Source organism: Manis javanica, chromosome 7 (assembly GCF_040802235.1).
Source record: "Manis javanica isolate MJ-LG chromosome 7, MJ_LKY, whole genome shotgun sequence".
NCBI classification, from domain to species: Eukaryota; Metazoa; Chordata; class Mammalia; order Pholidota; family Manidae; genus Manis; species Manis javanica.
This window is the reverse complement of record NC_133162.1, coordinates 127902700-127914801: the sequence shown is the minus strand read 5'-3', so window position 1 is coordinate 127914801 and position 12102 is coordinate 127902700. Positions and strand designations below refer to the sequence as shown.

General features: G+C 34.1%; 1 protein-coding gene across 2 annotated transcripts in view; it reads right to left on the bottom strand.

The window, feature by feature from the left end:
* Positions 1–2121: 2121 nt before the first annotated feature.
* Positions 2122–12102, bottom strand: part of PSMD14 (proteasome 26S subunit, non-ATPase 14) — an 87825-nt gene continuing 77844 nt past the window's right edge. For both annotated transcript variants that reach the window (XM_017663793.3, XM_017663794.3), the window contains exons 11-12: positions 4943–5005; positions 2122–2537 (exon numbers count right to left, since the gene is read on the bottom strand). In XM_017663793.3, coding sequence (XP_017519282.1) covers positions 2439–2537; positions 4943–5005 — 162 coding nt within the window. In that variant the 3' untranslated portion in view covers positions 2122–2438. The remainder of the gene's footprint in view (positions 2538–4942; positions 5006–12102) is intronic.

Below are 12102 nucleotides of genomic sequence, written 5' to 3'. Positions count from 1 at the left end.
GTGTAGCAAAATGTAAAGACTCCACCTGGGCTTTTCTTCAGGTTTTTGTCATTCCCCACACCGTGAATTCGATTTTTAAAAAACGAGGAATGTAAAGTATAGAAAAGGGATAGACTGTGCCAGCCTTCAGAGTTATCGGCACACCTGCTCTTGAACCCCAGTTCCCTACAAAAGGGTTTCTCAAACTTTAAAGTGCATACGAACCACACCAGGATTCTTAATTCTGAATTCAGGTCTGGAGTGGTGCCTGGATTCTGTATATATAATGAGCCCCCAGGAGACCCAAGTGCTCCCGGTCCAGGCAGGCAGATCACACTGCATGGTGAGACTGGAGATTTCAAAGCCCCCATACTAGTCTAAGAGGAAAGCAGGGACATCTCCATAGTTCAAGCAATAGTTTTGATTCTAAAGATACTTTAATACTGCACAGTAGGTGACATGCTCACATGAGCACATACACACCTGAAGTGTACAAGCTTGTAGATTAAGTCATTTCAATGCCTCACTGGGCCTGGGCCGTCAAGGGCTGCTGCTGCTGCTAAAATAGCTGCACATTTCGAGACAAGGGTGTTCACCGAGTCTCTTCTTACCATATCCTAATTTTGATTGACTCCTAATCCACAAAGAAAATGTTGTCTTTGCTTGGAGGGACTTTGATAAGATTTTGAAATTGGGAATGTTTCCAACATGAACCAGGTAGAGGAAAATGTTATGTGGCTGTGGGGAGTCCAGGAAGATGAGGTGATCACAAAGCCTTCTCAGTCACTGGGCTCACTTGGAAGGTATTTTCAGGGGACTAAAGGAGGGAAAAAAGGGCTTTCAAATGAAATTCTGAAAAGAACCCTTGGATTATCGAGGCCTTCTTCCGAGGGCATCCTGTCCAAAAAAAATCTTTACTAGCTCTATGAACAATTATCTGTGAAATAATTCATAGAACCTTACTTACATAAAGGGAGAAACCATGTTTCTTTAAAAAAAAAAAAAACAGCCTGCACATAAGTTTAAATTAGGCAGAAGCTTCTAACTTCCATTTATATTTTAATTGTAAATGGTTAGCTGTGGTAATCCCAGCAATTAATACATATTACTTGTCCTACTAGAGACACATCATTAATATGTATAAAAGAAACCACAGGAAAAGCAAGTAAAGCTCAAGAAACTCTCTTATTCCATCAAAAAGAGACTATGAAACACTGTGGGAATTTAAGCCATTTCCACTTTTAGTTTCTGGTAACTTTTCATTAAGCAGCCAGTAAAAGCCTAGAATTGTTCAAATAGAACAGAAACTTGGTCTATCATATCATTATACCATCTCTAGAGAGGCTAAATTCTAAATCCCTAAGTAAAAACCCCCTTTAATAAAGCCTTAGAAACATTCTTTCCATATTTTCACAAAGGGTACAGACAAGAATTAAATCTTTGTTTCCGTATGTTTTGCCATATTCCTTGGTATACCCAATATGGAGCAGTACAATGAATATTAAAAGGGGCAGTTATTTATGTATATCAGGTTGGGAACAGATTGAGGGAGGAGGTCATCTCTGAAAACTACCATTAGTCATTTTTGTCTTTACCAGAAAACTGGTCACTTTTAAGTTTACTTGGGAAAGATGAGAAAAAACAGTAACAAAATAATTGCTTATGTGTTCATGATATTAAGCTCACAGTACAGCTACTTTTTTCATTTTGCCCTGAAGACCTTCTCTACCTTCTCTGAAAGTCTAGTCGTTTGCAGCTAGAAACTCCCAATCTCAAAACTGCTGGTGGAATGTATTCTTTAAAAAATGATAAAGTCTAAATTAAAATTGCCCTCTTTTTCTTCTTAAATCTACTCTCTGGAAACCCTGAAAGTATGGTATGTTAACAAGATACTGAATACACAATATTAACTTGCAACAAATATTTTTAATACGTCAACATTTTTTTCTGGGTTACTCACTAATGAGGTAGCCTTTCATTAATGGCAATCATTTTACATTTATTAAGTTTTGTTATCACACTGGTGCTTTATGTGTTATAAGATCTTAAATTGCAAAGGGAAACATACCTTTGTGTGAGATTTCTAGAGCACCACCAAATGTTATTGTCAATTCCAACCAGTGCCAAAAAGACCTCAGGAGACAGAGATTGTAAATGTATTTTATTTTGTAAGCAACAATCAAAATATATTTGTGTCACTGATTTCTTCAAATATTAAATGGGATCTTAACAAAATTTGTCCACTTGAATGTATTCTTATACAACTTTGGAATCTGCAAAGACCCTGACTAAAGAAACAGAAGTAATTGCACAACTGAGACTGAAGGTGTTAGTGCTGTAAATGATGCCAGATGTCTTACGTTTAACCAAATACACCTTTCGAGGTCCCTTGATTTTGAGCATTAGGAACAATAGAGGAATATACACTGAAAGTATCACTAATAGCTTTTTGCATTGCTTTATTTAAATACGACAGTATCCAACATAGCTGCTAAACACTGGACAATATTTGAAGTCATAAGTACATCCACATGTTCCTCCAAATGACGTTTGGGGTCCTAAATAAAAACAAAATAAGAAAGAAAAAAAAAGAACCATATTATTGGTGGACGAGTTAAGATTTTTTTCACAGTAGCTGATATTGGTAAAGAAAGCTAAACCTAAATTAATATAATTTACAATCTAATGTTCCGAATATACTGTTATATTCTTCAGATTTCCAAATTTGATAAAAAGTTAGGAAGCTGATAAAATAAGATTACATAATGAAAGACTGATTTATGCAATCAATGCTGTGATTCTGTCCCAGAAATTATAAAAAGGAACAAGGAATTCTTTACAGCCCATATCACCTGATTTTTTTTTAAGTATAAGCATTTATATGTGTGTATAAGTCTGAGTATGTGTGTTTATTTTCTGCCATTCACACTTATTGAATGTCTGAATGGGTAATTTACTCAAAGCAGACATAAAAATAGGTAAGAGTTCAATGTAATTCCTCTGTAATTGTAATTCATATTCAATTCCTGTATAATTTTGATATTTCAGGAATAGTGCTTTAAATGATTCACAACGTATTCTTGGATCAAAAGTCACTGTTAGTAGTTAAAAAATTAAAATACAATTTGGATCAATTATAAAATGGTGAAATAAATATTTCAATGCAGGTATTTTGAAAAAAATGTATTATAGAAAAGTATGTAAGTACAATCTTTTAAACCTGATCAAATCTATATTTGAAATGTCAGAGTTATAAAAATGAGGTTTAAAATTGCACTGAAATAAAGGAAGTTAAATTAAAATACTTAATTTGTATTTATGTTTAATGCTGAGCTGAATGAAGTATTTCAGTTAAATTTGAAAGCTTTGAAACAAATGATATATATTGCACACAATAAGAAACTTTCAACTAACGCCATTATTTTCTTATAGGTATCACTAAAATACTCAGGACTCCTCCAACTTTAAACAAATGTTCATCACTGGAATTGTTTCTTGGCTGTTCTTTGCTCAACTATAATTTCAATACGCTTCACTTCCTTCAACAGACCAGAGATACAACATGTTACAAATAATTTCAATTAACTAGACAACAATATTAAATTTTCTTTATTCAGAAATTAGCCTCAGGGCATTTCAGGTGACAGAGACTGAGAAAGACTGTCAGGAGAAACAGGTGTTGGTCTGATTCCATTATAGACAGTTTGGCCAGTGAGGTAATAGACTTTAAAAAGTGATTCTGATAATTATTAAACTTTGCCAATTACATATTTTTCAATTTCACTTTTATTTTCATTCAGTCCTTTTACTTGCTGCTAACTGTTAAATAAAATCGACATCAAGAAACTATGGCCTTTAAAAAATTAGTTCCTAGACCCTATAAAGCACAAGGCTCCAAGCTGGTGGTCTAATAAAACATATTTGACTAAGTAGTGGGAAAAGGCAACAAGGGCGACTGTTGCACAGTGGACGAGAGAATAAAATGAACTATATTACAATTCTGTTTGAGGATTCTTGTTTTTAGATTCTAATATCCTGAATGTCGTGAGATTGATTTCACCGATTATATTATTTAAACCGGACCTTTGCGCCCCCTGCTCTGTTGGAGTGACTGGTTTCGCAGTGAGTCAGTAACACACTTCCCTCAGTTACTATATCACTTCTTGTGGCAGCTGGGTGCTTCTTAGAGATTTCCCATCCAAGAATGGTCCTGGCCCAAACCTACATAGCTTGTGAGATGTGATGGGATCAGAGCATATGGTAGGATGGCTGAAAGCAAAGACAGCTTAGTGTCTTGCATCTGAAATATCAAGATTCTGCCAACATCAGCAATATGATAACCATGTTCCATGAAATGGAAAAAAATATAATCAACATTCCTTAAAAAACAGTCTAATTAATCTGTAGATTCTTTTAATTGGTTGGTGTGTCCCTCCCAACCCTCAGAAAGTAGGAACTAAAATATATATTTCATCTTGGAAAAGTGAAAGAGCAAATGCTTAAAACCCTTTCTCTTCACTCAGTATGAACCAATAGGACTCTTAAGATTTCTTAGGAACACTCCCTATATATTGAAGCCTACATACTGATAAACTGTATCATTTAAAAAACGGTCACATACAAAATACATTTACTATTCTCTCATCTTCACTGACATTATTTCAAGTAAAAATAAAACTTGAAAAATTAATCAGGACACAAGTTTCCTAATTTATTTCTAGTATATTATTTTCACTAAAGATAGTATCTCACAGGTATATTTGTGATTTACTTCTCCATAGATGACAAAGAGAATCTGAAATCAAATAATTCAGTGACCTTTAAATTACCATTACATTTATATGTTAAGAAAAATGTACAGTGAATAGACAGGAAAAAAGAAGTCATACAGGCCCTAAAATAGTTTTAATTCTATAAGAGCATGTTATTATGTCACTGCGCACCCTATCACAGTACACCTCACCTGCTTGCCAACATTCTTTATTGCCAGCTGTTCAGGTGTCATCTTATCTTCTTCTTCTACAGCCTGTGAATGAAACACAAAGGACAGAGTTTCAAATTCTAAATGTACTTTTCCTACTGAAGAATAATCACCAAAGATACTGGCAACCAAATTTCAAGCATAACCTTTTATTCAAGTAATTTATTGAAAAATTTAAAAAAGCAATTTTGCTGATCTTCAGAATAAGCTTCAGGGTAATGAAAACTATTACCACTCTCATTTTGAAAACAGACTTAAGAAATACTTAAAAAACACTGAAAATATCAAATTGGCCCACGTGGCAATGTCAAGCATCTGAAACCTGTTATATGGCATTTCTTTGAGGAACGGCTGAAGAGTGAAGAATCTGAGAGAGAGCACCTTGGAACTAGGCAGTCCTTTTCTGTCCTCTTTTCCTTCTCCTACTTTCACTACAGTTCTCCCCTAACTTCCCTGTTTTGGTTTTTTTCTTGTCAACTGAATCTGTGCATAGTTGGTATCTATTTCAATTCTATTAGTAGCACTTAGGGTGAAAGGAGCCGCTGACTTTTGATCCACTGAACAAATCATATAGTTTTCTCCCTTAATAACTTCACACATTTCAATTTCTAATAGTGATACATGCATTCACGAAAAAAACCTCACTTCTTCACCTGAGTGACCTTTAATAATCATGAAGAAATTCCAAGTGATCTGAAGTTTCCAACATCAAAAAATTACTTCAATTAAAAGCCATTATCAGATAAAAGTTAACCAACCAAAACAACAATACACATATATCACTGTCTACTATTTTCAGAGTTAGCCACACTCTTACATGTAGGATCACATATTTTCCAGCAGAGTAATTCTGAAATAATTACAGCATTTAGATTAACTCCTACACTGCCCTCCTCTCCCAATAATGACACCACAACAAAACCTCTTTACTGAGCAGTCTAAGTGTAAGGAAGCTCCTTCTTAACAGTTTGGGTATGTTAACTGCCCGAAGCTGGGACTCTGCATCAGGCGAACTCCTGATTCACTAACTGATTTATTCATACACCTGATAAACAGAAAACGAAGAAAATTTTAGGATCACCAACCTTAAGAAATAACACCACAGAACTTACCACAAATATGGTTACAAAGGAGGTGAGATGGTGGTGGCAGAAAGCAGGAAACCAAAATCCCTGTGAGGGTTAGATTTGGATACTCTAAACTTAATAATCTCACAGCTGCCAAATTTCTTCATGTGTGAACAATGAACATGTAGGAAATGCAATCATCAGACATTTCCCATAAACTGGGAAGTTTGGCTGCATTTCACACCTTCTTAATAGTTTTGTAAACAGAGAACTTGAAAATGAGCAAAGATGGCAAGTGTCTAATTTTATAAATGGACAAACTATCTAGAGAATTTTCCCAGTAGAACCTCCTAAAGAGAAAAGATGATGATAAGTATTGTATCTACTGATTATTAGAGGATACTTATTTACAACACATCATTAGGAAATACATTTATGACTCATAAAGCTGAAAGAAGGAAAAATAAAAGTTAATAACACTCCAAATCTAGAATTCCCCAGACAGAGAATATGTTCATTTTCAGAGTCAGATGTCACTCCTATTATTTTCAGCTAGTTAAAAAAATATTTCCTCACTGGGAAATTGCTTCTCCCACTATCACAATGTTTTACATATACGGAAACACTGGCAACAAATAAAAAGTTGGTCTTTCTAAATTACTTTTACAAATCCCAACTTGAAAACATGTTAGATGAATGGAACAATTCACATAAGTTTGTACTCTATATCCATTCAGTGTCAGTTGCTGTATACACATGCCAACAATAGTACTTTACAGTATTGGAAGGAGGTACGCAGTTTGGAATTTGGCTCAAAATACCAACCCATGTACAAAACAGCTATTATGGAGTATTTTGGAGTACTGCAAATATCAAAGATGGCAGATACGTAAAGATGAAAGTCAAAAAACATTTAAAGGACTGATCTTACTTGAAAGGTTAAATAGAATGTTAAAAGCTCTAATAATTTTTAGAATCTTTTACATCATTTAGCCACTTTACCAATTAGTTTTTCCATTTCCAATAATTAAAAAGGAGAGTTCACAAACTCTTCGAGAAGTGCAGATGGTAAAAAGTACTCCACAGCCATAGATGCCATCTGGAAAATGAGGAGCAGCTGTAGATTTAGGCATATACTAAGGTTGCAAACCCCCACGACAAAAGAGTGAGCACATCCCTCACTTTCTAAGATAGACCAGATCATCACATCAAACCCCTAAATATTTTTGCCGTCTACCTAAGTTACTTACATCTATCTCATCTACTATCTAGACAAGACCATTTTGTCTTCATTCATAGTTCTAATCTGGCCAGTCACCAGGAAAAATTAAAAAATGGTAGCAGCAGAAACAAATGAAATTCAGGCACAGGCAGTGTCCTCACTAGGGGAACTTCTGTGTTTATGGCAACTTCTGTGATTTGGCATCAAATTTTGCTTTTGCATTCATGCTCTTTGGTTTACTCAACCAACAAAAAGCACTGAAAATGTTTGTGGCTATTCACGCTAGAAACGTTTTTAACAGTTTATCAACAAAGACCCCCAGATGGCTATCCCATCATGCACGATCTGCACAGTTCTAAGAAATTCCTGGAATTTGGTCTGTTATATTATCATAAACCCCTTATATATATCCCCTATCTCAAAGAGGCTTTTACTAAACCCATAACCTCAGTCTTTTTTTTCTGGTAATGGTCATATTTCTCAAGTGGAAAACCTGTATCTCAAGTTCTACCACTATATTTACCCTTCAGCAAACAGGGACTGGCTCCTCAGTACTTCATGAACATTTTTTTAAGGCTCTCCACCATGTAAACTACAATGGGTTCAGTTCTCTTGAACTTTCTGAGCACCTTCAGAGAGCAACTACAATACCTGATCTCTTCTAATCCTTTAACCTTTGCTTCTATGACACCATGTCTCTTTTCCATTTTATATTTCTCTAGTAGGTAATTCCCTGGGCTTCTTTTTTTCTCTTTGACATGTTAACTTTGTTCATTCTGTAATACGCCATGCTTTTCTTTATATGCTTTTCTAAATTTACCAATACGGTATTTTTTTTTTCACCATTAAATAATCTCTGCATCACTGCTAGTGAATTTCAAGATAATGTGTTCCACTTCTTCCTTCATTTTTATATCAAGTCAGTAACTGAAAGTCACATTATGGGTTATGGGTCAAGGATAGGTTTAAAGGAAATGACTTTTATAAAACATACCTGGAAAAGCAAAATTAACAAGCACGAATCAGGAAACTAAGAAAGAGCTATGTGTGCATATGGAGAACAAAAAAAAGTGGTTTTCCTACAACCATCAGTAATTAAACATTAACATACATGTGCTCTTATGAATAGTAATTTGCTGGACCCTTAAAACATCTCAGTGAAGTAGTCAGTCTACATTTTACATATGAAGAAATTAGGCATTATCTCCATGGGGAAACCATATGTTAATTCCAGCAATAACACTACTATAAAATTTTTTTTCTAGCTCTCCTTTTGGATGACACTCAAGTACATTCTGTGTATGTCCTCAACAGTGTAAGTTTCATCATTTTACATATCCAACAATCTCTATTAAGCACAGACTCTAAGTAAGGCAGTTTTTGCTCTTCAAGGAGCTCCCATTTGGGCCTTACTTGCCTGTAAAGCTCAAATTATAATGCAGTATGAAATACACAAAAAAGGAGTGTGCACAAAGAACGATGGGGACACATATAGCCATAAACAATGATCCTATCTATCTCCAAAGATCTCAAACCAATATTTGTGGCTTTTTAGGAAATACTGCTTTTTTAATGACACAACTGGAATAATAAAAGCCCAATCCATGGTTTAAGTATCCCTGAACAGCATAAATTCTTCCTAAAAATCTTACAGGGAATCCAATTTTTAAATGTAATTACATGAGATAGTAATATAAAATAAAGATGATATGTGTATGTGTGTGCACGTGCACAAGTGTGCATGTGTAATAGAAATTGCAGTTTGGCCTATTGAAAAAGTTCTATGGCAGAGTCTACTCATTGCCCACCCAATATATATCTTCCCTTTCTTTTTTTGTAATGTAACCCTGATTTTATTAAAGGCAGCAATGCTCCCAGTAGAACTACATTATATAGGCTTTCTCAAAGCAAGGTGTGTCCACTGAAGTAAGTTCCGCCAGTGAGATAATCACAAGTGTGGGGTATGAATTACGGAACGGATCCTGACAGGGAACTGATGTAGGCTGGGATGTATCGCCCTCTTGCTCTTCCTTTTGTTCCTATTGGCTGGGATTCAGACGGGATGGCTAAAGGTCTGGCAATCACCCTGAACCACGAGAAGGTCTAAAGGATGGAAGCCAGTACAAGGGAAGTAGAGCAAAATGCAGAAGGCATCACTTCAAAGTTTCCTACTAGCCTTGACTTGCAAGAGACATAAATATCTATCTTGTTTAAGTCATTGTTACTTTGTGCTAATACAATCTTAGATGCAAGAAAAACTCAGTGCAAACACCGAAAATAGTTCAGGATTTAAATAAAGTGTATTATTTTCCTACTTCCTCCTTAGAGGTAACACTGCTAACAACATAATGTTCTGAGATATAATGTGAGAGATATTTGGAAAATGGAGGAAATAGAGTAACACAGTAGGGACTTTTCATATTATTACATAATTTAATTTTTATACATAACAGCAAATTGTAAATATTTCTCTAAGTTGGGACTTACAGAACTATATTCTTCATAATAAACCCTTAAAACAGAACATGTTGGTTTAAAAGTTACATGCATTTAAACTTGAAGGTAAAATTGAAAGATGGCCTCTAAAAATGTCCTATCACTTTGCCTTCCCTCTAGCAGTGAACTTTCCCAATTTTTTTTTAATTTAAAAGGAAAAAATTTTTCTACTTCTTTTTCTTTAACTATTTAATATGGCTGAACTTTCTTTTTAAGTGTATATGCCATTTATCTTCAGTGAGTTTTCTTGCTCTCGTCTTTAAAATTATTGTTTTTAAAAACAATTTTATAGGAATTCTTTGGATATTATCCTTTTTTGGATACCAGCCCTCCCTGTGTTACAAGTACAAATATTTTCTCCCAGTGTGACTTCTAAAAAGTATTCAATAAATTTTAGTTATTATTTTTGTTGCATATAAACTTTACTGTCAACTTATCGAAATTTTAAAAGCTCATTGTATTCTTAAGAATTAAGGTCATCTTTGGGAAGCTTGACAGTAGTTTTACAATATTGAGTCTTCCCATTTGAAAAGAAGGGAATTTATTCACAAATGCTTTTAGTATTATTCAAATAAGTCATATACACTTAATATTTCTTAGTAGTTACTCCTAAGCATTTTATCATTTTGGGTGCTGTCAACTGATTTGCCTATTACATTTTTCAACTGGTTTCAGCCTATGTAACCACCTATGCAATTCTCGATTACAACAGTTGTAACAATTTTCTAATTTAGCCTCTTGGATTTCTACGTTTGATTGTAACCATATCCTATCATACTTAATGATAATCTGACCCGATTTTCCCAATATTTATGTCTTATTTTGTTTTTCTTTTCTTACTGCACTATCATCAAACAAGATTTTCCTATTTAATATAGCTGCTGTAATAAACTAAATGTAATATAATTACATATTTCTTATGTAATCACATAAAAAAAATACCCAAACTTTCTTTTGGGTTACTAAGTAGGCAATATTTCTTCCTGAAAAGTAAACTGTCAGATCTCAGAATTTATAGAGCTATGTTTGAAAACAAGGCAAACTTTGATGTTCCTATTCTATTGTTAAAATGTTCTTTTACAATTCATTTTTTTCACTTGCATATTCATTTTAGAAATAGCCAATCATCTATTAATATATTTTAAAAAATGATGCATCTTGGCAAGAATAAAGGAGATTTGGAGTAACAGTTGTGGCTGTTATATTTCAGTAATTAGAAAAATCAATGACTACTTATCAAGCAGAATCTTTGTGTGGAATTCAGACCTGAAATTAAAAAGTAAAGACAAAGGAATTTAATTACTTTTTAACCTTCTTTCACTTTAGGAGCCAACTGGCACCTAACAGCAATTACCTAAGTTTAAAATACCAAGCAATTAAAAAGAATGCTATGAGGAATTGGTAGCATGGGCCTTTCTTTTTATATTTTAAGTGTTACTAAAAACTCCACCACATTCTCCTTCAATCACATAGGGAATTACATTCCCAAATTTGGACTCCTTCATATCACAGCTTACACATTGTTTTCATTTTATAACCAAACCTTACAAGTTTTTGAGTACTACAGAGATTTTTTAAAGCTGTAAAAGTGGAAAAACTTCTGTGGATGGGCAGCAGGAACCATAAATAGGTTATTTCCTGGCAATGGTACCAATATGAATTTACTTAGAAGTGTAATGTTACTGAGAAATGAAAGTCATTTCTACAGTCTGCCGAATAATAAGTTGTAACTTTTTAATTTATAAAAGGTTAACTGTTTTAAGTATGATAAATTATTTCTTTCTCTTTAATGTTTACAGCATGAAAACATATACTGAAAGATAAAAAATATTTCTCCTACATAGATTGTAGGGTAACCAATGGGGATTTCCAGCTGGAATATTACACAAAAAGCAGGGCATGTTCTTCAAAGCCAAACCTATCACAAATTTAGTTTGTGAGTTCCTCAACTTTTTTTCAAAGCTTAATTCTTTCAAAAGACTCGTTGCTACATACATGTACAAATTTTATACACTGTCTCTTGGTTAATATTTGTTTTGATAAGATGTGTTTCACTTAAAAAGAGAAATATTACTTTTTGGTATGACAATCAATATCAATTTTAACTGTCTCCAAAATTTTAAACTCTAGCCCAGCCCCTACCATTAATTTTTAGTCCCACATTTCTAACTGCTTGTTTAAAATGAACTTTCTGCCCTTTCTCAATCTTTCTAATTCTACCCAAACTGGAAATGTTAAAGGTAGCAACAGATTGCTAGTCACCTAGGCAGGAAACCTTGAATTCTTCTTTGATTCCTCTTTCTTTGACTTCAGCATCCAACTGGTGCCATGCTTTATCTGTCTCTCTGTTCCCAATG